This window comes from Tachyglossus aculeatus, chromosome X1 (genome assembly GCF_015852505.1).
Source record: "Tachyglossus aculeatus isolate mTacAcu1 chromosome X1, mTacAcu1.pri, whole genome shotgun sequence".
NCBI lineage: Eukaryota > Metazoa > Chordata > Mammalia > Monotremata > Tachyglossidae > Tachyglossus > Tachyglossus aculeatus.
In genome coordinates this window covers 111,711,051-111,738,596 of record NC_052101.1, presented here as the reverse complement: position 1 = coordinate 111,738,596, position 27,546 = coordinate 111,711,051, and the positions used below count along the sequence as shown (strand labels likewise).

The 27,546-nt window shown below is 49.1% G+C and overlaps 1 protein-coding gene across 3 annotated transcripts in view; it reads left to right on the top strand.

The window, feature by feature from the left end:
• The window catches only part of CATSPERD (cation channel sperm associated auxiliary subunit delta), an 83,812-nt gene that overhangs the window by 34,608 nt on the left and 21,658 nt on the right, over positions 1-27,546 (top strand). For all 3 annotated transcript variants that reach the window (XM_038740238.1, XM_038740237.1, XM_038740236.1), the window contains 5 exons: positions 4,265-4,347; positions 9,761-9,937; positions 12,227-12,340; positions 24,426-24,515; positions 27,270-27,328. In XM_038740238.1, the coding sequence (XP_038596166.1) occupies positions 4,265-4,347; positions 9,761-9,937; positions 12,227-12,340; positions 24,426-24,515; positions 27,270-27,328 (523 nt within the window). The remainder of the gene's footprint in view (positions 1-4,264; positions 4,348-9,760; positions 9,938-12,226; positions 12,341-24,425; positions 24,516-27,269; positions 27,329-27,546) is intronic.

The window sequence follows — 27,546 nt, the reverse complement described above, 5'->3', positions numbered from 1 at the left end:
AACAGGTATTGAATCCCCATTCAGTCAGTCGTATTTATTGAGCGCTTACCGTGTGCAGAGCACTGTACTGAACGCTTGAGAAGCAGAAGTTGGCAACATATAGAGAGGGTCCCTACCCAACAGCAGGCTCACAGTCTAGAGACAGATGAGGAAACTGAAGCACCGAAAAGTTAATGATTTACCCGTGATTGAGCGCTTACCGTGTGCAGAGCACTGTACTGAACGCTTGGGAAGTCCAAGTTGGGAACATATAGAGAGGGTCCCTACCCAACAGCGGGCTCACAGGCTAGAGACAGATGAGGAAACTGAAGCACCGAAAAGTTAATGATTTACCCGTTGTCACGACATGTACAAGTTGTGACATTTACAAGTTGTGACATTTACAGAGGAGCAGCTTAGCCTAGTTGATAGAAGCAGCGTGGCTCAGTGGAAAGAGCCCGGGCTTTGGAGTCAGAGGTCACGGGTTCAAATCCCGGCTCCGCCAACTGTCAGCTGTGTGACTTTGGGCAAGTCGCTTCACTTCTCTGGGCCTCAGTTCCCTCATCTGGAAAATGGGGATGAAGAATGTGAGTCCCACATGGGACAACCTGATCACCTTGTATCCCCCAGCGCTTAGAACAGTGCTTTGCACGTAGTGAGCGCTTAACAAATACCATCATTATTATTATTATTATTATAGAGCATGAGCCCGGCCATCAGAAGGACCTGGGTTCTAATCCCAGCTCTGCCACTTGTCCGCTGTGTGGCCTTGGGCAAGTCCGTGCCTCACGGACCATTCCGTGCCTCAGTTACCTTATTTATCAAATAATAATAATAATAATAATGGCATTTGTTAAGTGCTTACTATGTGCATAGCACTGTTCTAAGCGCCGGGGTTGTCCCACGAGGGACTCACAGTCTTCATCCCCATTTAACAGATGAGGGAACTGAGGCCCAGAGAAGTGAAGCGACTTGCCCAGAGTCCCACAGCTGACAATTGGCGGAGTCGGGATTTGAACCCGTGACCTCTGACTCCCAAGCCCGGGCTCTTTCCACCGAGCCACGCTGCTTCTCTTCATCAAATGGGGATTAAGACCACGAGCCCTATGTGGGACGGGGACTGGGCCCAACCTGATTAGATCGTATCTATCCCGGCATTTTAATATAGCGCCTGGCACATAGTAAGCGCTTAACAGTGAGCCTACTGTTGGGTAGGGACTGTCTCTGTATGTTGCCAACTTGTACTTCCCAAGCGCTTAGTCCAGTGCTCTGCACACAGTAAGCGCTCAATAAATACGATTGATTGATTGATTGACCATAAAAAAAGTTAAACGTTACTCCCCTCCTCTAAAATCCCCGAGTTCTAACCACTCACTTCAAGGCTCTCCTCCGGCTGGATCCCTCTTACCTCTGTGCTCTCTTCACCTGCTACACCCCAGTTAATAATGGTAATCATCATCATCATCATCAATCGTATTTATTGAGTGCTTACTGTGTGCAGAGCACTGTACTAAGCGCTTGGGAAGTACAAGTTGGAAACATATAGAGACAGTCCCTGCCCAACAGTGGGCTCACAGTCTAAAAGGGGGAGACAGAGAACAAAACCAAACAGGTTAACAAAATAAAATAAATGGAATAGGTATGTACAAGTAAAATAAATAAATAAATAGAGTAATAAATATGTACAAACATATATACATATATACAGGTGCTGTGGGGAAGGGAAGGAGGTAAGATGGGGGGATGGGGAGGGGGACAGGAGGGAAGGGGCTCGCATTTATTAAGCGCTTACTATGTGCAAAACACTATTCTAAGCGCTGGGGAGGCTACAAGGTGATCCGGCTGTCCCCCGGGGGGCTCACAGTCTTAATCCCCATTTTCCAGATGAGGTCACTGAGGCCCAGAGAAGTGAGGTGACTTGCCCAAAGTCACACAGCTGGCAACTGGCGGAGCCGGGATTCGAACCCGTGACCTGCGCCTCCAAAGCCCGGGCTCTTCCCACGCCGCGCCGCTCCGCCCACGTTCCCCGCCTCCCTTTACCTCGCTTGCAACTCTTCGACCCATTGCTCACCCCCTTTCCCGGACACTGAACCGTCCTCAAATCTGCCAAATTAGGCTCTGCCCCATCTTTAAAATCCTTCTTGAAAAATCAAGCAATCAATCAATCGTATTTATTGAGCGCTTACTGTGTGCAGAGCACTGAACTAAGCGCTTGGGAAGTCCAAGTTGGCAACATATAGAGACGGTCCCTACCCAACAGTGGGCTCACAGTCTAAAAGTCGAAAAACCCATCTCATCCCCATTGAATCCCCACAACCTTTAGGCACCTTAGCCCTTCTGGGTGTTCCCGTGCCTATTATCTCTTTCTTTAATTGCTTAATTTGTTTTTAATCATTTGGATGAGCGGTCTCGTTCCCCTGCTTAGTGGAGGGTTGACAATTTGGATTCCGGGCTCGTCCCCATTAAGAGAAAGAGGAAGAGGAAGAGAAAGAAAGAGGAAGAGGAAGGAGTTTTGAAGCTTTTGCTTCTCTCCGATGTTCTCAGGTGTTCTCAGATCGATCAGTCAATCAATCGTATTTATTGAGCGCTTACTGGGTGCAGAGCACTGTACTAAGCGCTTGGGAAATACAAGTTCGCATCATTCATTCATTCAATCGGATTTATTGAGCACTTACTGGGTGCAGAGCACTGGACTAAGCGCTTGGGAAATACAAGTTCGCATTATTAATTCATTCAATCGTATTTATTGAGCGCTTACTGGGTGCAGAGCACTGGACTAAGCGCTTGGGAAATACAAGTTCGTATTATTCATTCATTCAACCGGATTTATTGAGTGCTTACTGGGTGCAGAGCACTGTACTAAGCGCTTGGGAAATACAAGCTTGCATTATTCATTCATTCAATCAAATTTATTGAGCGATTACTGGGTGCAGAGCACTGGACTAAGCGCTTGGGAAATACAAGTTTGCATTATTCATTCATTCAATCGAATTTATTGAGCAATTGTACTAAGTGCTTGGGAAGTACAAGCAGTGAAGCAGCATGGCGCAGTGGAAAGAGCCCGGGCTTTGGAGTCAGAGGTCATGGGTTCAAATCCAGACTCCGCCAGTTGTCAGCTGTGTGACTTTGGGCAAGTTACTTCACTTCTCTGGGCCTCAGTTCCCTCATCTGTAAAATGGGGATTAAGACTGTGAGCCCCACGTGGGACAACCTGATCCCAGCGCTTAGAACAGTGCTTTGCACATAGTAAACGCTTAATAAATGCCATTATTATTATTATTATTACAAGTTGGCAACCTATAGAGACAGTCCCTACCCAATAGCGGACTCACAGTCCAGAAAGGGGAGGCAGACGACAAAACAAAACATTCATTCATTCAATTGTATTTATTGAGCGTTTACTGTGTGCAGAGCACTGTACTAAGCGCTTGGGAAATACAAGTTTGCATCATTCATTCAATCGGATTTATTGAGCGCTTACTGTGTGCAGAACACTGTACTAAGCGCTTGAGAAGTACAAGTTGGCAGCATATAGAGACGGTCCCTACCCAACAGTGGGCTCACAGTCTAGAACTCAGATGTTCTAAGTGTTATATTATGTTATTATGTATTATGTTCTCCTTCCCTTCCCGACAGCACCTGTATATATGTTCGTACATATTTATTACTCTATTTATTTATTTATTTATTTTACTTGTACATATCTATTCTATTTATTTTGTTTTGTTAATATGTTCGGTTTTGTTCTCTGTCTCCCCCTTCTAGACTGTGAGCCCACTGTTGGGTAGGGACTGCCTCTATATGTTGCCAACTTGGACTTCCCAAGCGCTTAGTCCAGTGCTCTGCACACAGTAAGCGCTCAATAAATACGACTGATTGATTGATAGATTGATTATATGTTGCCAACTTGTCCTTCCCAAGCGCTTAGTACAGTGCTCTGCACACAGTAAGCGCTCAATAAATATGATTTAATATGTGCGTGTGTAGTGTAATCAATCAATCATATTTATTGAGCGCTTACTGTGTGCAGAGCACTGGACTAAGCGCTTGGGAAGTCCAAGCTGGCAACATATAGAGACAGTCCCTACCCAACAGTGGGCTCACAGTCGAAAAGGGGGAGACAGAGAACAAAACCAAACATACTAACAAAATGAAATAAATAGAATAGATATGTACAAGTGTAATAGGCGATCGATAGGCCGTCGATTGTGTCATTTTAATACTGGGTATTTTTAAAGGTCGAAATGAACCGGCATGCGTATCTGTTTTTGCTTTTTTTTTCCAGCCGAAACGGAGCTGGCAGCTTTAACGGAGGATTACCAGTTGTTTTATGGCAGTATGGGGTTGCAGCAAACTACTCTGATCCATGTAGGTGCTTTGCGGGGAGACGGAATGCCCTCCCACCCTGTGTCTGTGGGAGTCCTTCAAGGTTCAGGTCTAGGGTCCCTTCTGGTCTCCGTCCGCACCCCTCACCACCTCGGGGAACTCATTCGCTCCCACGGTTTCCGTTACCATCTCTCCGCAGATGATTCCCAAATCTGCCTCTCCAGCCCCAACCTCTCTCCTTCTCTGCAGTCTCACATTTCCTCCTGTTTTCAAGACATCTCTACTTAGGGAAGCAGCATGGCTCAGTGGAAAGAGGCCGGGCTTTGGAGTCAGAGGGCAGGGGGTTCAAATCCCGGCTCCGCCGCCTGTCAGCTGGGTGACTTTGGGCGAGTCACTTCACTTCCCTGGGCCTCAGTTCCCTCATCTGGAAAATGGGGATTAAGACTGTGAGCCCCCTGTGGGACAACCTGATCACCTTGTAACCTCCCCAGCACTTAGAACAGTGCTTTGCACATAGTAAGCGCTTAAGAAATGCCATCATTATTATTATTACTTGGAAGTCCTGCTGACACTTCCAGCTTAACCTCCCCCACCTCCCCCTCCCTTGCCTCCTTCCCCTCCCCACAGCACCGTATATATGAATATATGTTTGTATGTATTTATTACTCTATTTTACTTGTACATATTTACTATTCTATTTATTTTATTTTGTTAAGATGTCTGTGAGCCCACTTTCTAGACTGTGAGCCCACTGTTGGGTAGGGACTGTCTCTATATGTTGCCAACTTGTACTTCCCAAGTGCTTAGTACAGTGCTCTGCACACAGTAAGCACTCAATAAATACGATTAATTGATTGATTGATTGATTTTGTTTTGTTCTCTGTCTCCCCCCTCCTAGACTGGGAGCCCGCTGTTGGGTAGGGACCGTCTTTCGATGTTGCCAACTTGTACTTCCCAACCGCTTAGTACAGTGCTCTGCACACAGTAAGCGCTCAATAAATACGATTGAATGAGTGAATGAATGAATGAATTCCCAAATCTACCTCTCCAGCCCCAACCTCTCTCCTTCTCTGCAGTCTCACATTTCCTCCTGTCTTCAGGACATCTCTACTTGGGTGTCCTGCTGACACCTCCCGCTTAACATGTCCAAAACAGAACTCCTCTTCTTCCCAGCCAATCCCTTTCCTCCCCAAGACTTTCCCATCACTGTAGACACCACCGCCACCCTCCCTCCCTCACAGGCCCATAATCTGGCATTTTCCTTGACTCATCTCTCTCATTCAACCTGTATTCAGTCCGTACCGAATTCTGTCGGTCCTACCTTCTCAACATCTCTAGAATCTGCCCCTTCCTCTCCATCCAAACTGCTGCCATTCCGAGCCAAGCACTTATCCCATCCCATCAAGATTGCTCCATCAGCCTCCTCGCGACCTCACTGCCTCCTGTCTCTCTCCTCTCCAGTCTGGGCTTTACTCCGCCACCTGGATCATTTTTCTACAGAAACATTCGGGCCATGTTCAGGAAACTCCAGCGGTTGCCCATCCACCTCCGTATCAAACAGAAACCCCTCACCATTGGCTTTAAAGCCCTCCATCACCTTGCCCTCTCCTTGCTCACTTCGCTACTCTCCTACTACGGCCCACCCTACACACTTGGCTCCTCTAACGCTAACCTTCTCACTGTACCTCAATCTCGTTTTTCTCGCCGCCGACCTCCATCCCACGTCCTGCCTGGAATGCCCTTGTATCCGACGGTTGCTCTGCCCGCCCCCTTCAAAGCCTTACTGACGGCACAACTCCTCCAAGATGCCTGCCCTGACTAAGCCCTCCTTTTCTCTTCTCCCACTCCCTTCTGCATCGCCCTGACTCGCTCTCTTTATTCATCCCCCACAGCACTTATGTTCATCTCTGTAATTTATTTAGATTAACGTCTGTCTCCCCCGCTAGACTATAAGCTCACTGGGGGTGGGGATTGTGTACTGTACTATCCCAAGTGCTTAGTACAGTGCTGTGCACACAGTAAGTGCTCAATAAATCTAATTGACTGGCTGACTGAGCCCTCATTTCCCCTAACACCCCCCCCAGCCCACATCGCCCGTGCCCTTGAATCTATACCTTGATATTTACCGCACCCCCAGCCCCACAACATTTCCAGATATATCCTTGTACTCTGCCATTTTCCCTATCTGTAATTTATTTTAAATTATCTAAGGTCTGGGTCCCTTCTGTTCTCCATCTTTATAAATCTTATATTAAATTATCTTTATCTTAAGTTACAGATAATTCAACTTATCTCCCCCTTTAAGTTCCTGGTGGTCAGGAATCATGTCTACCAACTCTGTTGTGGTGTATTCTCTCCCAAGCGCTCAGTCCAGTCCTCTGGGCACAGTAAAGACTCAATAAATACCATCAATCAATCAGTAGTATTTATCGAGTGCTTACCGTGTGCAGAGTATTGGAGTGAGCGTACAGTGTAACAGAATTGGTAGAGACGTTCCCTGCCCACAGGGAGCTACAGGGGGGAGATGGATTGATCGATTTGGATCGAATGTGTAAAGCTGGTGGAGAGCCTGACCCTCTGGGCCCATTTGGGAGAGGAGGAAGTCATTTTGGGCGTGGAGGAAACATAGAGCATCCCCAGGTCCGAGGAGACCGGGGAGTTGTGCATCGGACCTGGGCCCGAGCGGATCTGTTGACCGTAAAACGTAAAACAGAAGGAAACCCCCCACTTCTAGTGAGGCGAAAGCATAGGGAATTTATTCCCGTAGGGAGCGTCGCATCTGGTGAAAATACCATCAGCAGGTTCAGGAGGGTTTTACGGAGGTCGGGTCACTAGAGGGAAAGTAGAGATGTAAAGGGGAAACTCGGGGGGACGTCGGATGGCCAGGCTCTAAACGTGAGGATGCGTGTACGGGAGGCAACTGTCACAAGGTCCCTTATGGGACCTTAAGACGAGAGATGCAGTCCCTAGAGAAGCAGCGCGGCTCAGTGGGAAGAGCCCGGGCTTGGGAGTCGGAGGTCATTCGTTCATTCATTCAATCGTATTTATTGAGCGCTTACTGGGTGCAGAGCACTGGGCTGAGCGCTTGGGAAGGACAAGTCGGCACCATCTAGAGACGGTCCCTACCCAACAATTGACTCACAGTCTAGAAGGGGGAGACAGACAACGAAACAAAACAGATTAACAAAATAAAATAAATAGAATAAATACGTACAGATAAAATAAATAGGGTAATTTTTGTTATCTTAATCTTTTAGATTTTAATCTAAATCTTTTAGATAAGCTTTTAGATAATCTTTTAGACTGTGAGCCCACTGTTGGGTAGGGACTGTCTCTATATGTTGCCAACTTGGACTTCCCAAGCTCTTCGTACAGTGCTCTGCACACAGTAAGCGCTCAATAAATACGATTGATTGATTAATAGAGTAATAAATCCCGGCTCCGCCACTTATCACCTGTGTGGCTTTGGGCAAGTCACTTCTCTGGGCCTCAGTTCCCTCATCTGGAAAATGGGGATGAAGACTGTGAGCCCCACGTGGGCCAACCTGATGACCTTGCCTCCCCCCCCAGCGCTTAGAACAGTGCTTGGCACATAGCGCTTAACAAATACCAAAATTATTATTGTTGTTATTCATTCAGTCAATCGTATTTATTGAGCGCTTACTGTGTGCAGAGCACTGGACTAAGCGCTTGGGAAGTCCAAGTTGGCAACATCTAGAGACGGTCCCTACCCAACAGCGGGCTCATAGTCTGGAACGGGGAGACAGACAACAAAGCAAAACATCTTAACAAAATAAAAGAAATAGAATAAATATGTACAAGTAAAATAGAGTAATAAATATCTCCACATATATGCATGTCCCACATGGAACTCACCATCCCGATTTACCGATGAGGCAACTGAGGCCCAGAGGAGTGAAGTGACTTGTCTAAGATAATAATAATAATAATAATAATAATAATAATAATAATTAATAATAATAATAATGGCATAATAAGATAATAATAATAAGATGACCCAAAAGGCAAGCGATGGAGCTCAGATTAGAACTCAGGTCCTTCTGACTCCCACGCCTGGGCTCTCTCCACTCGGCTGCAGCGCCTAGTGTAGAGAAGCTCAAGGAACAGCGATCGCAATTTTCCCAACGGAATCGCAAGATAATCCCCATTTAATGACAACGCAGAGCTCCTAGCTGACAGGCTCGTCTCCACCCCCGCGCTTAGTACAATGCCCGGCGCGTAGTAAGCGCTCGACCAATACCATAGTCATTATAATTATTACTAGCGCCGTCTTACTTGATCGTTTCTGGCTGTTTGACTGCCGGGGTCCAAGTTGAGCCTCTGATGCCCTCTTCCCGTGGCCGCTATCCGCCAGCGGAATTCCCTGTCCCAGGAATGGCATTCTTAGGTTCTTTTTTTCTAGAGTAGGAGAGTAGAAGCAGTGTGGCCTAGTGGATAGCGCACAGGCCTGGGAATCAGGAGGCCTTCCCACACTGAGCCCCCTCCTTCCTCTCCCCCTCGTCCCCCTCTCCATCCCCCCATCTTACCTCCTTCCCTTCCCCACTGCACCTGTATATATGTTTGTACGGATTTATTACTCGATTCATTTTACTTGTACATACCTATTCTATTTCTTTTATTTTGTTAATATGTTTGGTTTTGTTCTCTGTCTCCCCCTTCTAGACTGTGAGCCCGCTGTTGGATAGGGACCGTCTCTAGATGTTGCCGACTTGTCCTTCCCAAGCGCTTAGTCCAGTGCTCTGCACACAGTAAGCGCTCAATCAAGACAATTGATTGATTGATTGACCTGAGTTCTAATGCCGGCTCTGCCCCTTGTCTGCCGTGTGACCTTGGGCAAGTCGCTTCACTGTTCTGTGCCTCAGTTACCTCATCTGTAAACTGGAGATTACGATTGTGAGCCCCATGTGGAACGGGGACTGTGTCCGACCTGAATCGCTCATACCCACCCCAGCGCTTAGAACAGTGCCTGGAACATAGTAAGCGCTTAACAAATACTACAGTTATTATTATTACTGTTATTATTATTATTATCGTTCCAACCCAAGTCCCCAGGAGGCTCCAGGGCTTCTGGGTACGAGTGGCCGGGAGGAATCCAAGGGTGGGACTCCAACTCCGAGCCACGATGACCCCTGGCAGGCCACTCCGTGTGCCTGAGGCGAACTCCAACTTGGCCCCTGGGATCTCCAAGGATCAGAACTGGGATCGGGTCGGGGTTGGGAAAATCCAGCCCGGTCAGGGCGCTCCAGCCAGGTGTCATCGGTTAAAATCCCACCTACGTGCCGGCAGTTTAATCCAAACCGTAAAACGGAAAAACGGCAACTTCAAGAACGAGCTTTCGAATTTCCCCCCGTATCGTTTCCTGGGAGTAAATTCTCAAGTCTTTTTGTGGGGAAGCGTACATTCCTTTATCTTGGGAAACTGTTTTATTTTCCAGATTAAAAGAGAATCTCTCTGGGTAAACGGATCGGCTTTCATGTTTCTTCGGACTGGAGTCCTTGAAATAATAAAGCCCCTGAAGGACCCTGGTTTGCGGGCTTTTGACTTTGACCAGTGTACTGTGAATATTCAGACTCTTGTCTTTGGCGCTGACCCCAAGCTGCCAGAGTGTCCGGTACGTATTACCTCCATACGTGGGAATTGGGTTTTAAAGTGTATCTTAGCAAGTTTTTCATTATTGGAGTGTGACAGACCCAACTGTCAATCCATCAGTCGTCTCACCGTGGACAGGGAACACGTCTACCGACTTCTGTTGTGTTGTACGCTCCCCAACACTTGGACCGGTGCTTCGCACGCGGTGAGTACTCAATAGATACCGTTGACGATGATTTATTGAGCACTTACCAGGCAACCCTTGGCACCCGTGGCCTCAGGAGCTGGCTCAGTTTCCTATTTCGCCCTCCTCGGCTGGAGATGCTGCCGGGCTTTTCCCTCCTCATTTGCAGGAAGAGGGGGTAGCTACTCCCTCGCGCTCCAAAAACCCGTGGGACTCTTTGAGAGTGATGAAAGCGAGCACCATGTGGGTGGGTATATTGAGCAAACACACGATTGAGGTGCATCAATCAGTCGTATTTATTGAGCACTTACTGTGTGCGGAGCGCTGTACTAAGCGCTCAATACATAATAATAAAGGTACATAATAAAGGGAGGGGGAAAACCCGTAGCCCACGTCCTGTAAGTAGTCGAAAACCCAACTTGTCGTGGGGCTAAACTCCTAACACCCTGGCTCTGTCCTTAAAAAGTCACTCCAAGAAGGGCTACTCTCTTGACTTGAGATAATGGGCACGGTGCCCACGGTACCCAGCTCTTAGTACAGTGCCCGGCACATAGTAAGCGCTTAACAAATGCCGTTATTATTATTATTACTGCAGACTCCCTTCCTCTACCTAGAGAAGCAGCATGGCATGGTGGAAAGAGCGCCAGCCTTGTGAGGGGGGGAGCAGAGGATGTGGGTTCTGATTCTGGCCCCGCCACTCGCCTGCTGTGTAACCTTGGGCAAGCCCCGTCACCTCTCTTAGCGGAGATCGTCATCATTCTCGTGGCCTGTCACTTCTCTGTGCCTCAGTCCCCTCATCTGTCAAATGGGGATTAAGACTGTGAGCCCCCCGTGGGCCAACCTGATCACCTTGTAACCTCCCCCGCGCTTAGAACAGTGCTTTGCACCATTATTATTATTATTATTATTATTATTATTATGTGCCAGGTCATACGAAGGTACACAAAGGTCGGTATAAGGAAGAGCAGTCCATCCCGGGTCACAAGAGGGAAAATAGAGAGGCGAAGGGGAACCTTGGGGGGACAGCGGATAGAGGATCATCAGGTTGGACACAGGCAGTCCCTGTCCTGCCTGGGGCTCACAGTCCAAGTAGGAGAGAGAGGGATTTAATCCCCATTTGGCAGAGGGGGAAACTGAGGCCCAGAGAAGTTACCTACCTTGCCCAAGGTCCCACAGCGGACAGTAATAATTACGGCATTCGTGAAGCGCTTACTGTGTCCTAAGCGCTGGGGTTGGGATGGGAAGCAGCGCGGCTCAGCGGAAACGGCCCGGGCTTGGGAGTCAGGGGTCGTGGGTTCTAATCCCGGCTCCGCCACTCGTCGGCTGTGTGACTTCGGGCAAGTCACTTCACTTCTCTGGGCCTCAGTTCCCTCATCTGGAAAATGGGGATTAAGATGGTGAGCCTCAAGCGGGACAACCTGATCACCTTGTATCCCCCCAGCGCTTAGAACAGTGCTTGGCACATAGTAAGCGCTTAGCAAATACCGTCATTATTATTGTTATTATCACAAGGCAGTCATGTTGGACACAGTCCCCGTCCCACATGGGGCTCACAGTCTTAACCCCCATTTTCCAGGTGAGGTAACTGAGGCACAGAGAAGTCAAGCGACTTGTCACACAGCAGACAAGTGGCGGAGCCGGGATTAGAACCCAGATCCTCCAACTCCCAGGCCCGGGCCCTTTTCACTAGGCGCACAGTAAGCGCTCAATAAATACGACTGAATGAACGAACGGACTAGGCTCCACTGCCTCTCATCTGCAAGATGGAGATTCAGTGTCTCTGCTCCCTCCCACTTGGACTGTGAGCCCCTTGGGGGGACAGGGACGGCATCCGACTCAATCAATCGTATTTATTGAGCGCTTACTGTGTGCAGAGCACTGTACTAAGCGCTTGGGAAGTCCAAGTTGGCAACATATAGAGACAGTCCCTACCCAACAGTGGGCTCACAGTCTAAAAGACTCAATTAACTTGCATCTACCGCAGTGCTTGGCACATGGTAAGCGCGTAACAAATACCGTTATTATTATCATTATTATGATCACCTTTCAACTCAATAGCAGAGCTGGCCAGTTAAGTATTTGTGCCTCATTTTTGTGTTGCTTTTTGTTTTCTTCTTCCCTGAGCAGATGGAAATTCTCTCCGGACAGTTTTCAAACCAAATGTACGTGATAGACTTGGGTGAAAACATGGAGTTGAGTGCTGCCTTTGTGCCCAAGCCATCCAGGGGGACATTTCCCATCGTAGGTGTATTTTATACTTCACTGAATGGGGGTGGTAGGCTCATTCATTCATTCGATCGTATTTATTGAGCGCTTACTGGGTGCAGAGCACTGGACTAAGCGCTTGGGAAGGACAAGTTGGCAACATCTAGAGACGGTCCCTACCCAACAGCGGGCTCACGGTCTAGAAGGGGGAGACAGCCAACAAAACAAAACATAGTAACAAAATAAAAGAAATAGAATAGTAAATATGTACAAGTAAAATAGAGTAATTCGTTCATTCATTCATTCATTCAGTCGTATTTATTGAGCGCTTACTGTGTGCAGAGCACTGGACTAAGCACTTGGGAAGGAGAAGTTGGCAACAACTAGAGACGGTCCCTACCCAACAGCGGGCTCATAGTCTAGAAGGGGGAGACAGACAATGAAACAAAACATATTAACAAAATAAAATAAATAGAATAGTAAATGTGTACAAGTAAAATAGAGTCATTCATTCATTCATTCATTCAATCGTATTTATTGAGCGCTTACTGTGTTCAGAGCACTGGACTAAGCGCTTGGGAAGGACAAGTTGGCAACCTCTAGAGACGGTCCCTACCCAACAGCGGGCTCACAGTCTAGAAGGGGGAGACAGAGAACAAAACAAAACATACTAACAAAATAAAAGAAATAGAATAGTAAATATGTACAAGTAAAATAGAGTAATTCGTTCATTCATTCATTCATTCAATCGTATTTATTGAGCGCTTACTGTGTGCAGAGCACTGGACTAAGCGCTTGGGAAGGACAAGTTGGCAACATATAGAGACGGTCCCTACCCAACAGCGGGCTCACGGTCTAGAAGGGGGAGACAGCCAACGAAACAAAACATATTAACAAAATAAAAGAAATAGAATAGTAAATATGTACAAGTAAAATAGAGTAATTCGTTCATTCATTTATTCATTCAATTGTATTTATTGAGCGCTTACTGTGTGCAGAGCACTGGACTAAGTGCTTGGGAAGGAGAAGTTGGCAACATCTAGAGACGGTCCCTATCCAACAGCGGGCTCACGGTCTAGAAGGGGGAGACAGCCAACGAAACAAAACGTATTAACAAAATAAAAGAAATAGAATAGTAAATATGTACAAGTAAAATAGAGTAATTCGTTCATTTATTCATTCATTCAATCATATTTATTGAGCGCTTACCGTGTGCAGAGCACTGAACTAAGCGCTTGGGAAGGACAAGTCGGCAACATCCAGAGACGGTCCCCACCCAACAGCGGGCTCACGGTCTAGAAGGGGGAGACAGAGAACAAAACAAAACATATTAACAAAATAAAAGAAATAGAATAGTAACTATGTACAAGTAAAATAAATAGAGTAATAAATCTGTACAAACATATGGTAGGTTGTGCAAAATGCCTAGTCATTTCTGTCAGGCCGGGTGGAGATGGCCAGTTGTAGATCGAGGAGAGTCTCTGGCCCCTAATTTCCCTCTCCCTCCCCGCCGTGGCTCTTGCGCCTTTAGATTCTGACGTCAAACGAGATGTTTGAGGTTTGATGTTTGATGATTCATTCATTCGATCGTATTTATCGAGCGCTCACTGTGTGCAGAGCACTGTACTAAGCGCTTGGGAAGGACATAGTGCATATTTTCGCTGGCATGTTTTGGCTACAAGGCCATTTGGGAATTAGGGAATGCTTGCCCAACAGAGCCAGCCCGTTTAGGTACCATGCCCCATGGCATCAGCGGCAATAATCAGGTAGTTTTTCCTCCCGGGTGCTCAATAAATCCCAACTTGGGCCCCTAAATCAGGTCCTGCCTCAGAGCGGCAGGCCGAAGCCCCGTCAAGAGGGGAATTAACAAGGCGCCGATCTGTATTCCTAAAACGATTGTTTATTACTCAAAAGAACGAAGGCACGTGTGCAAGGGGGAGAGGAGATGGCACGTTAATAATAACGATGATGGCATTTATTAAGCGCCTACTATGTGCAAAGCACTGTTCCAAGCGCTGGATTAAGCCGTTCGACTCTCCGGTTCGGCCTCGTCACCTTGCCCCGGGCTTCGGGCTGCTCTCCGGCAGCCCCTCAAGCCTCTGCCGACGTCGGGCGTGGGGAGCCAGAGTTACTGACGCCTTCGCCGCCAGATGGATTCGAACCAAGAGGGACCCTCGAACACTCCAGCCGAAAATTCCTCCTCAGTGGAAGTGGGCAGTGTGCATTCCCAGTCCGTTCCGGAGACTTCAGGTTGGCTTCCGCGGGCCTTACCACCGTTTGGGAGACCAGCAGTCCGGGGCCCCCGCCTCCCGAAGAGTCGGTCTGGGGCAGCAGGGCGAGTTCACCGACACGCGAGCAGTAGTCGTCGCTCTGCCGTCCGGGACTGGGAAGCCGTTGGCCCGGATCGTGCGCGAACTGCCATTCCGGGACCCCGGCCGGATCCGGGGGGCAGACCCCGGTCGGTGTTTCACTCACTCAATCGTATTTATTGAGCGCTTACGGCGTGCAGAGCACGGTACTAAGCACTTGGGAAGTCCAAGTCGGCAACGTATAGAGACGGTCCCTACCCAACAGCGGGCTCACGGTCTAGAAGGGGGAGACGGACGACAAGCACTGTACGAGGTGCTTGGGAGGGAGCAATACAGTAGAGTTGATAGACATATTCCTTGCCCGCAAGGAACTCAGAGCCGAGAGCGGGAGACAGACATTCAAATAAATTCTAGCCAGGGAAATGGCGGAGTGTAAGGATGCGTCCAAACATGCTTTGGGGATGGCGGCGGGGCGAATATCGAGGTGCTGCAGGGGTACGGGACCAAGAACGCAGATGGCACACAAGGGAGGGCGAATAGCCTCGTCGGGGAAGGCCTCTTGGAGGAGGTGTGATTGTAGTACGGCTTTGAAGGGGGGGGAGACCAGATAGACCAGAGTCAGAAGGACCTGGGTTCTAATTCCAGCTCCGCCACTCGTCTGCTGGGTGACCTTGGGCGAGTCGTTTAACTTCTCTGGGCCTCGGTTCCCTCAGCTGTAAAACAGGGATTAAGACTGCGAGCCCCAAGTGGGACGTGGTTCATTAAACGTGAATTTCTCTGTCGCCTGGCGAGACAGTCACAGGGTCCCACAGCAGCCCTCCTCCCTCCTCTTCATCAGAGGCCAGAATTCATTCAGTTGCATTTATTGAGCGCTTGTTGTGTTTGGGAGAGCACAAAATAAGAATAAGCAGACACATTCCCTGCCCATTCTTCTTCCTCTTTCTCTCACTCCTTCCGTAGCCTCTCGGCTGGGTTAAGGGGATGACGGTTGCTACTGGCAGGTTGTGAGAAGCAAAATCACCCCACCCAAACCCTGGGGCTTTCTACGTTCTCCATTTCTGATCAATCTAGCCCATGGAGGGAGGAAAGCAGGACAGCTTTTTGGGGTTCTGCTCTTCCCAGTAGGATTTCCCTAATCAATCAATCGTATTTATTGAGCGCTTACTGTGTGCAGAGCACTGGACTAAGCGCTTGGGAAGTACAAGTTGGCAACATATAGAGACAGTCCCTACCCAACAGTGGACTCACAGTCTAGAAGGGGGAGACAGAGAACAAAACCAAACATATTAACAAAATAAAATAAATAGAATAGATGTGTACAAGTGAAATAAATAAATAGAGTAATAAATACGTGCAAACATATATACAGGTAATCCACCTGCTTCCCCTTTAATGATGACGACGATGATAATAAGAAAAAGAAGAAAAAGGATAAGAACACTTTGAATTTAAACAGCACATCAATCAATCATAATTATTGAGTGCTTACTGCGTGCAGAGCACTGTACTAAGCGCTCGGGAGAGTACAATATAAACAGAGTCGGTAGAGAAGCAGCGTGGCTTAGTGGAAACAGCCCGGGCTCGGGAGTCGGAGGTCATGGGTTCTAATCCCGGCTCCGTCGCATGTCAGCTGGGTGACTCTGGGCGAGTCACTTCACTTCTCTGTGCCTCAGTTCCCTCATCTGGAAAGTGGGGATTAAGACTGTGAGCCCCACGTGGGACAACCTGATTACCTTGTATCTACCCCGGCGCTTAGAACAGTGCTTGGCTCATAGTAAGCGCTTAGCAAATACCATCGTTATTATTATTATATGATCCCTGCTTACAATGAGCCTACGGTCTACAGGGGAATACAGACATTCATATGGATAAAATCAATTAAAGATACGTACGAAAGCGCTGTGGGGCTGAGGGAGGGGTGAATAAAGGGTGCAAATCCAGGTGCCAGGCGAATGCAGGAGGGAGTGGAAGGAAAGGAGACGAGGGCTTAGTCAAGGAAGACCTCTTCGAGGAGATGTGATCTTATAATAAGGCTTTGAAGGAGACGAGAGCGATGGTCTGTTGTATATGAAGAGGAAGGGCATTTCGGGCCAGAGACGGGACGTGGGGGAGAGGCTGGTGGCGAGATAGATGAGCTCAAGGTACAGTGAGTAGGTTGGCTTAGAGGAGCGAGTTGTGTGTGGGCCGGGTTGTAGCTGGAAGTGTATTTTTCCATGTATTTTTCAAAGCACTTTCACGGCGGTGATGTCATTTTAACCGGATACCATCCCTGGGCAGCAGGGAGAGGGAGGAACTATTATTCCCATTTTACGGATGCGGAGCTTGAAGCGCCAAAGGGTTGAAGGGCTCGCCTGAGTTTATAGAGCAGGAGTGAGGATGAGAATCCAGGCCTCCTGACTCCTGGCCCCCGGTGCTTTCCCCTGACTCCATTCTCTAAGCGCTTAGTACAGTGCTCTGCACACAGTAAGTGCTCAATAAATACAATTGATTGATTGATTGATTGATTGATTGGATTTCTTGGATATGAGATCTGTTTTCTCTCTCCCACTGAAACCCAGCTGGGTGGGTGATAACTTAGACTTGAGGAGGAGTGGCTTCACCCTGCCATAGGCTCCCCTGGGAAACTGGCGGAGTAGACGAGCACTTAGTACAGTGCTCTGCACACAGTAGGCGCCCAATAAATACGACTGAGTGAATGAATGAATGAATAAATACAATTGAATGAATGAATAAAGAGCAGCGGCAAGAAAAACGATAGGGCCGGGCCAGCCGGAGTAGAAGCAACAGGGCCAGCGGTAGTGTTGATGGTGTGGACAGCTGTCTACTGGTTTTGTTTTGTTGTCCGTCTCCCCCTTCTCGACTGCAAGCCCACCGTTGGGTGGGGACCGTCTCTCGATGTTGCCGGTTGGTACTTCCCCAGCGCTTAGTACGGTGCTCTGCGCACAGCAAGCGCTCAATAAATACGATTGAACGAATGAATAGTAGTAGTACATAGAAGCAGCATGCCCTAGTGGATAGAGCACGGGCCTGGGACCTGGGTTTTTATAATGGCATTTACTAAGCGCTTACTCTGTGCAAAGCGCCGTTCGAAGCACTGGGGAGGTTACAAGGCGATCAGGTTGTCCCTCGTGGGGCTCCCAGTCTTCATCCCCATTTTCCAGATGAGGGAACCGAGGCCCAGAGAAGTGAAGTGACTTGCCCAAAGTCGCACAGCTGACAAGCGGTGGAGCCGGGATTCGAACCCATGGACCTCTGACTCCAAAGCCCGGGCTCTTTCCACTGCGCCACGGTCTTATCGCGGCTCTGCCACTTGTCTGCTCTGGGACCAAGTCACTTAACTTCTCCATGCCTCAGTTACCTCATCTGTAAAATGGGATTTAAGACCGTGAGCCCCATGTGGGACTGCGTCTAACCTGATTCGCTTTTATCTATCCCAGCACTTAGAGCAGTGCCTGACACATAGTAAGTGCGTAACAAATACCATCGTTATTATTATTATTATTATTATCTTTTAGACTGTGAGCCCACTGTTGGGTAGGGACTGTCTCTATATGTTGCCAATTTGTACTTCCCAAGCGCTTAGTACAGTGCTCTGCACATAGTAAGCGCTCAATAAATACAATTGATTGATTGATTGATTATTACTGCCGGTAGCATTTACCGATCACCCATTTGGTGTGCTTCGCTGTAATGCGCACCTGGTAAGTACAGAATAAAGAAGTGATATGCCCACAGATAGCTTACAAGACTGTGAGCCCACTGTTGGGTAGGGACCGTCTCTAGATGTTGCTAATTTGTCCTTCCCAAGCGCTTAGTACAGTGCTCTGCACACAGTAAGCGCTCAATAAATACGATTGAATGAATGAATGAAACTAATGGGATTGACGAATGTTCAAATAGTTACAAGTAGAGTCAGAATCGTTTCCCAGCCCCCTGATCCTTATGATCCCTTCAGCCAACTCTAGCACTTCTATACAGGAGTTGCCAACGTGTCCTTCCCAAGCGCTTAGTACAGTGCTCTGCACACAGTAAGCGCTCAATAAATACGATTGAATGAATGAATGAAACTAATGGGATTGACAAATGTTCAAATAGTTACAACTAGAGTCAGAATCGTTTTCCAGCCCCCTGATCCTTATGATCCCTTCAGCCAGCTCTAGCACTTCTATACAGGAGTTGCCAACGTGTCCTTCCCAAGCGCTTAGTACAGTGCTCTGCACATAGTAAGCGCTCAATAAATACGACTGATGATGATCCTTATGATCCCTTCAGCCAACTCTAGCACTTCTATACAAGAGTTGCCAACTTGTACTTCCCAAGTGCTTAGTACAGTGCTCTGCACACAGTAAGCGCTCAATAAATACGATTGATTGATTGAGTGCTAAGGAGAGTGTAAATAAGTCAATTCATGTAATCAGGGAAAGCTTGTTGGAGGAGGTGGGACTTTAAGAGAGAGATTTGAATTTGGGGAGAGATGAGGTCCGTCTGCTGTGGGGAGGAAGGGCGTTCCAAGCCGGGGGAACGGTATGAGCGAGGCCACCTTGTACTTCCCAAGCGCTTAGTACAGTGCTCTGCACACAGTAAGCGCTCAATAAATACGACTGATTGATTGATTGATTGAGTGGAGGAAGAGTTAAGAACAGCATATGGCCAGAAGGTTGGGCTTGGGAGGAACGAAGACGGCGTGTTGGGTTTAAAACGGGCGAAGAGAGCACATGGGTAAAGCGGGGGGCTGGATGGTGGCGATCCCTGAAGCCGAAGGAAGTTTTTGCCTGATGCGAAGAGACGCAGGAAAAGGGCGGAAAGCTTTTGAGGAGAGGAGAGATGTGGGCTGAGCGATGGTTCGGGAAGCTAATCAGTGCAGCAGCCGGTTGTATAGATTGGAGCAGGGAGAGGCTCGGAGACCAGTGAGGAGGTCAGTCGTTCATTCATTCAATCGTAGTTATTAATAATGGTAATAATAATAATAATTGGCATCTGTTAAGCGCTTACTATGTGCAAAGCACTGTTCTAAGCGCTGGGGAGGATGCAGGGTGATCAGGTTGTCCCACGTGGGGCTCGCAGTCTTACTCCCCATTTTACAGATGAGGGAACTGAGGCTCAGAGAAGTGAAGTGACTTGCCCAAGATCACACAGCAGACATGTTGCTGAGGCGGGATTCGAACCCATGACCTCTGACGCCAAAGCCCGGGCTCTTTCCACCGAGCCACGCTGCTTCTCTGCTTCTCTTCTATTAAGCGCTTACTGTGGGCAGAGCGCTGTATTAAGCGCTTGGAAAGTACAATAAAGCAGCAAAGAGAGACAATCCCTGCCCACAGTGGGCTCACAGTCCAAAAGGGGGGAGCATCAAAACAAGTAAACAGGCGTCGATAGCATCAATATAAATAAACAGAAGTATCGATCTGAACACATCAAAACAAGTAAACAGGCGTGAATTGTAAATAAATAGAATTATAGGTATGTACATACATACACAAGTGCTTTGGGGCCGGGGGGAGAGCAAAGGGAGCGAGTCGGGGTGATGGGGAGGCGAAGGGGAGCTGAAGAGAAAAGGGGGGCTTAGTCTGGGAAGGCCTCCTGGAGGAGGTGAGGCTTCAGTAAGGCTTTGAAGGGGAGAAGTGTGACTGGCGGATTTGAGGAGGGAGGGTATTCCAGGCCAGAGGTAGACGTGGGCCGGGGGTCGACGGCGGGACAGGCGAGAACGAGGCCCGGTGAGAAGGTCAGCACCAGAGGAGCAGAGCGTGAGGGCTGGGATGTAGATGGAGAGAAGGGAGGTGAGGTAGGAGGGAGTGAGGTGATTGAGAGCTTTGAAGCCAATAGTGAGGAATTTTTGCTTGATACAGAGGTCAGTGGGCAACCACTGGAGATTTTGGAGGAGGGGGGTGACGTGCCCTGAACGTTTCTGTAGAAAGATAATCCGGGCAGCAGAGTGAAGTACAGACTGAACTGGGGAGAGACGGGAGGTTGGGAGATCAGAAAGGAGGCTGATGCAGTAATCCAGTCGGGATAGGACGAGAGATTGGACTAACGTGGTAGGGGTTCGGATGGTGATCTTCTTGGCGATGTTGTGATGATGAGACCGGCAGGTTTTGTGACGGATTGGATGTGTGGGGTGATTGAGAGAGCGGGAGTCGGGGATGTCACCCAGGTTGCGGGCTTGTGAGACGGGACGGATGGTAGTGCCGTCCACAGTGATGGGAAAGTCAGGGAGAGGACAGGGTTTGGGAGGGAAGATAAGGAGCTCCGCCTTGGACATGTTGAGTTTTAGGTGGTGGGAGATGTGAAGGCAGGAGGAGACGCGAGCCTGGAGGGAGGGAGAGAGAACAGGGGAGGAGATAGAGATTTGGGGGTCATTCATTCTTTTAGACTGTGAGCCCACTGTTGGGTAGGGACTGTCTCTATATGTTGCCAACTTGTACTTCCCAAGTGCTTAGTACAGTGCTCTGCACACAGTAAGCACTCAATAAATACGATTGATGATGATTCATTCATTCATTCATTCAGTTGTATTTATTGAGCACTTACTGTGTGCAGAGCACTGTACTAAGCGCTTGGAAAGTACAATTCGGCAATAGAGACAGTCCCTACCCAAAGGGCTCACAGTCTAGGAGGGGGGAGACAGACAACAAAACAGATCAAAGCAAGTGGATAGGCCTTACAACACAATACGATTTCAATTAGAAAAGAACAATACGCAAAGGGCAGGAACTCACTCACCTCCGTAGAGATGATAGTTGAAGCTGTGGGAGCGAATGAGTTCACCAAGGGAGTGACTATCGATGGAGAATAGAAGGGGAGCAAGGACTGACCCTTGAGGAACCCCTGCAGTTAGGGGATGGGAGGGGGAGGAGGAGCCCGCAAAGGAGACGGAGAATGAACGGCCGGAGAGATAAGAGGAGAACCAGGAGAGGACGGAGTCTGAGAAGCCAAGGTTGGATAACGTGTCGAGGAGAAGGGGATGGTCGACAGTGTCAAAGGCAGCTGAGAGGTCGAGGTGGATTAGGATGGAGTAGGAGCCGTTGGATTTGGCAAGAAGGAGAGGGTGGTTTCAGTGGAGTGAATGGGACGGAAGCCAGATTGGAGGGGGTCCAGGACTGAGTTGGAGGAGAGGAATTCGAGGCAGCGAGTGTAGACGACTCGCTCCAGGAGTTTGGAAAGGAAGGGTAGGAGGGAGATGGGGCGATAACTGGAGGGGGTTGGGGGGTCAAGGGAGGGTTTTTTTAGGATGGGCATGTTTGAAGGCAGAAGGGAAGAAGCCGTTGGCAAGTGAGAGGTTGAAGATGGACGTTGAGGGGAGGAGGGAAGGGACGAGAGTTTTAATAAGGTAGGGGGAATGGGGTCTGAAGCCCATGTGGAGGGGGGTGGCACTTGAGAGGAGGGAGGAGATCTCCTCTGAAGATACTGCTGGGAAGGATGGAAGAGTAGAAGAGGGGTTCGAGAGGATGGGCGGGGGGTGATTTGGGGGAGCTCAGACCTGATGGTGTTAATTTTCCTAATGAAGTAGGCGGCCAGATGGTTGGGGGGGAGGGATGGGGGAGGGGGAGGAACAGGGGGCCTGAGGAGGGAGTTAAATGCCCGGAACAGCTGACGAGGGTGACGGGCATGGGTGTCGATAAGGGAAGAGAAATAGTTTGGCCGGACAGAGGAGAGGGCAGAGTTAAGGCAAGACAGGACAGACTTAAAAGTGGACAAGGTTGGCCTGGCGTTTAGATTTCCGCCAGTGGCATTCGGCATCTCGGGCATAAGAACGAAGGAGGCGGAAGGTGGAGGTGATCCAGGGCGGCGGGTTAGTGGTGCGAGAGCGACGAAGGGATAGAGGGAGCGAGTTGAGTCGAATAGGGAGGGTGGAGTTGAGAGCATCCGTTTGGTCACCCAGAGTGGGTAGGGAGGCTCGGTGGGCTGTGATGCGCCGAGAGAGAGGAGGTCTCTGCGAGGGAGCGGTACAGGTTTACGGGGAGGAGGACTGTGAGAGAGGAGGCAAGTGAGAAGGTTGTGGTCAGATAGGGGGATTTCCCAGTCGGTGAGGGTGGAGACTGTGCGGCGGTTAGAGATGATGAGATCGAGCATTTGTCCGAGTTGGTGAGTGGGCGAGGTGGGGTGGAGCAGGAGGTTGGCGGAGTCGAGGAGTGCCGCAAGGCGGGTGGCAGCGGAGTCGCCGGCTACGGCGATTTGGATGCCAAATGCGACAGTGTAGCCGTGACAAGGCCAGAGCTGGTGCCGAGCTGGCGGCAGTTTAGCTGGAGGGGAAGGGGCGGATCAGGGAGAGGTTGTGCGCGGTTTGGCAGGAGCCCAAATGCGAGTGTTGAACGGTCACCTGGAGTTGGGGCAAACACTGATGTTGCGGGCTTCCGGGCCGGGTGGGATGGTGGTGTGGTCGAATGAGACGGGAAAGCTAGGGAGAGGAGTGAGGTTAGGAGGGAGTTGAGGAGTTCTCTGTTAGACCGGTTGAATGAGTAGACTTTAAGCTCTTAGCGGGCAGGGATCGCATCTGCTAACTCTATTGTATTATACTTTCCCAAGTGCTTAGTACAGTGCCTCTGCACACAGTAAGCACTCAAGAAATAGGAATGATTGATGAGTTGAACAGCAGCTTCAAAAAAGACCCAGGCACGTGCGTACGCTCTCTCTCACTCACACACAGCACTTGTATGTTTATAGGTACATATTTATAATTCTATTTTTATTATTAATGATGTGTATATATCTATAATTCTATTTATTTATATTGATGCTATTGATGCCTGTTTATTTGTTTCGATGTCTGTCTCCCCGCTTCTAGACTGTGAGCCCGTTGTGGGCAGGGATTATCTCTGTTGCTGAATTGTACTTTTCAAGCGCTTAGTACAGTGCTCTGCACGCAGCAAGCGCTCAATAAATACGATTGATTGAATGAAGGAAGGAAGGAATGAATGAATGCGTTGGAGGTGTCGGCCGGACATCCAAGTGGAGCTGTGAGATTGCGGGTCAGATGCGAGGTCAGGACTAGAGAATTAGTGCACTGTGGCATCACTTTTGCCACTCTGACTAATCCTTTCCCTCCCAGCACCAGATTGAGGCAGAGGGGAGGTGTTACAGAATTAAAAAAAAAAAATCCCTGGTGTAGACATACAGCTCTGTAAACACAATATTCACTCCCTTCAACTTGGGCAATAGACATAATCCTAACCCAGAGTAATTCATTCATTCATTCAATCGTATTTATTGAGCGCTTACTGCATGCAGAGCACTGTACTAAGCGCTTGGGAAGTACAAGTCGGCAACATCTAGACGGTCCCTACCCAACAGCGGGCTCACAGGCTAGAAGAGGGAGACAGACAACAAAACAGAACACATTAACAAAATAAAATAAATAGAATAAATATGTACAAATAAAATAAATAAATAAATAAATATAAATTCATTCATTCCATCGTATTTATTGAGCGCTCACTGCGTGCAGAGCACTGTATTAAGCGCTTGGGAAGTCCAAGTTGGCAACATATAGAGATGGTCCCTACCCGACAGCGGGCTCACAGTCTAGAAGAGCGGGCTCACAGTCTAGAAATAATAAATAGGGTAATAAATACGTACAAACCTCATACCTACCGTACAACTTCGATCCTTTTATTCAGGGGACATCCAAGAACAATGAGAGCTGTCTGTAGGCACAAAAGAGACACAGAAATTTAGCAGCATTCCCAATCCAATATTATCTGAGCTGTATAATTCTCTGAGTCAATTCCGATCTGAGAATGCCCACGGCATTTATGTACCTGTCGGTAATGGCTTTTGGCGTCAGCTGTCGTGTTTGTGATTTCCTTATTTCCTTCCAGGTAACTGTGAGCAATCCCCATTCGCTTGGATTCCAAGTTCAGATCTTGGAAAATGGCTACACCTCTGATGGAAACATTCAGTTCATACTGGTGAGCTCCAGTCCTATCGTGTCCTGATGACTGAACGGTAATCGGTTATCATCCGTTTATAAGTGGCGGTACGGGCCGTCTTAATGAACCGGTTCTGAGAGCATTTTGTTTACACAGGTGGGTTAATCCCGGGCCACGGAGCGCTCCCCCCGGCCTGTTGCCCCAAGGGCGTATTGCCAAAAGGGAACATGTCCTGGGGCTGAGCTTAGTGCCTTATAGTAATAATAATAATAATTATTATTATTATGGTATTTGTTAAGTGCTTATTATGTGGCAAGCCCTGTACTAAGCACAGCCCGGTTTGAACCTGATAGTGCTCAACCCTTCCTGACTCACGATTTAAGGCCCGACCTAACCTCTTTGGCTGGACGGGGCTCTGGACATCCCTCCTCCATCACCCGCCTTGCCCGCCTCCGACTTCCCTACTCTCCGGCTTCCCCTACCATTCCCTGCTCTTCCTCTCTCCTCTCCCCTTCGGCCCCCTCAGCCGTGCCACCCCGACTCAGCCGACCGGCGGTATTTATTGAGCACCCACTGGTTGCGGGAGCAGCGTGCTGAGCGTTTGGGACAGTACGGTAGGGGTAGAAGAGGCAATCCCCGCCCTCGAGGAATACTGTCATTTTTCTTCTCCCAACTATCACCTCAGCACTTGTGCGCTTTCACCCACCCGCAGTGCTTTATGTATGTAGTAATTTATGTAAATCAGGGAAATGTCTCCTAAGGGAGGTGTTTTTTTTGTAGGGCTTTGAAGATGGGAAGAGCTGTGGGAGCAGCGTGGCTCAGTGGAAAGAGCCCGGGCTTTGGAGTCAGAGGTCATGGGTTCATATCCCGCTTCTGCCAATTGTCAGCTGTGTGACCATGGGCAAGTCACTTAGCTTCTCTGTGCCTCAGTGGCCTCATCTGTAAAATGGGGATTAAGACTGTGAGCCCCTCGTGGGATAACCTGATCACCTTGTCTCCTCCCCAGCGCTTAGAACAGTGCTTTGCACATAGTAAGCGCTTAACAAATGCCATCATCATTATTATTATCATATAAGAAGGGAGGATCGGGGGAAGATAGAAGCGGGAGGCTTTGGGCAGCAGCAACTCTCTTGACCACCAGTTCCTCGGGGGTAGCTGTATTTGGCTAAGGGGAGAGTGGCGGCCAGCAGCCCCAGCTCAACTGGCCCGCCTCGGGCCGTGTGACTGCTTCGAACCGACTGCCTCGGTGCAACCGGTTCTCTCAGGCCTGTGCCGCCACTGACGCGGTTTGGGCAGAAATGGCAGGGTTGGCCCTCTCCGGGCTCCGTGACTGCCGGGGCCGCCGGGCCTGAAGAGATGGCAGCGGTGGAAGCAGGCATGTGGTACCTGTCTTGCCCCCTTTCCTCCTCTTCCCCCACCTCTTTTTCCTTCCTCCCCGTTCTGCTCCATCATCATCATCATCGTTGATATTTATTGAGCGCTTACTGCGTGCGGAGCCTTGTACTAAGTGCTTGGGAGGGGGCAACGGAGTTGGTAGCCACATTCCCTGCCCACAACGAGCTTACCTCCTCCTTCTCCCCTCCCCTCCCTCTTCCCCGTCTCTGATCTTGCCACCTGCCACACCGAGTTGAGGAAGTGCAGGTTGGGTGGCCAGATGGATGGTTTCATACTGGACAGTCCAACTTTTCCCCTCTCTGGTGCCAGTGTAGCCAGTGTAGTACGGGGCCTCTTTCCACCGTGGCCCCCGCCACCGAGTTTCTGCGGCTTGGACCGTGCAGCGAACTTCACGCTGACCCGAGAGGGAACGCCAAAGCTCTGGAGCGAAAGAGAGATTCTGGGGTCCCTCCAGAAAAATTCTCCAGGCCTGGGCCGAGCCTGCAGATTTCTCTCAAGTGGCTCTTGTCTTTTTCCGGTATTCGGTAAGCGCTCGCTATGCGTCAGACGCCGAGTGCTAAGGTAGATGCAGGTGAACGACCCCGCGGGGGGCTCACCATCTGAGAAGGAGGGAGAACAGGAGAACCGAGGCACAGAGAAGCGAAGTGACTTGCCCGGGGTCACACAGCAAGCAGTTGGCAGAGGCGGGGGTAGAATTCAAGTCCCGTGACCCCCGAGCCCACGCTCTTTCCGCTAGCCCGTGCCGCTTCTCCAGTGCCTGCCACCGGCTTACGCCGTGTGATCGGAGAAACACGTGTGAAGTCACGGGTCGCCTTATTCGGTTTGCGGGTGGTCCATTCGTGGCCACCTTAGATGCCTAAGCCTACTTGGAGAAGCAGCGTTGCTCAGTGGAAAGAGCGCGGGCTTTGGAGTCAGAGGTCATGGGTTCAAATCCCGGCTCCGCCAGTTGTCAGCTGTGTGACTTTGGGCAAGTCACTTAACTTCTCTGGGCCTCAGTTACCTCATCTGGAAAATGGGGATTAAAACTGTGAGTCCCCCCTGGGACAACCCGATCACCTTGTAACCTCCCCAGCGCTTAGAACAGTGCTTTGCACATAGTAAGCGCTTAATAAATGCCATTATTATTATTGTTATTATTATTACTTCACTCATCCTCCGCCGTCCAGCAAGAGGCTCACGGTCCAGGCCCAGACGGATTTTAGGGCGATAGCAGAGACCCGGGCGTGGGGTCGAGCCAGAGGGACCGTTCTTCTGTGTGCACAGCTGAGTTAGCTGCACCCTTCCCAATGTTCCCTTCTTCATTGTTCCTACACCCACTGTAATTTACTAATTGGTATTAAAACTGAACAAGCCCATGCGTGTGTTGCAGCGTATAACCCCTGTGCTTGGCTTCCACAGAAAATAGCATTAGTTCAGCAACACATTTCTGAGAAGACCGAGAAGGATTTCACTTCCAGGTACTGCTTTTCTTCATTATCAATCAATCAGTCATATTTATTGAGCGCTTACTGTGTGCAGAGCACTGTACCAAGCGCTTCATTATGATTACTAATAATAGTTATTAACAATAATCACAATCATGGTATTTTCAAAGCCCTTACTATGTGCCAAGCAACGTACTAAGTGCCGGGGTAGATACCAGATAATCGGGTCCCTCCTGGGGCTCCTAGTCTAA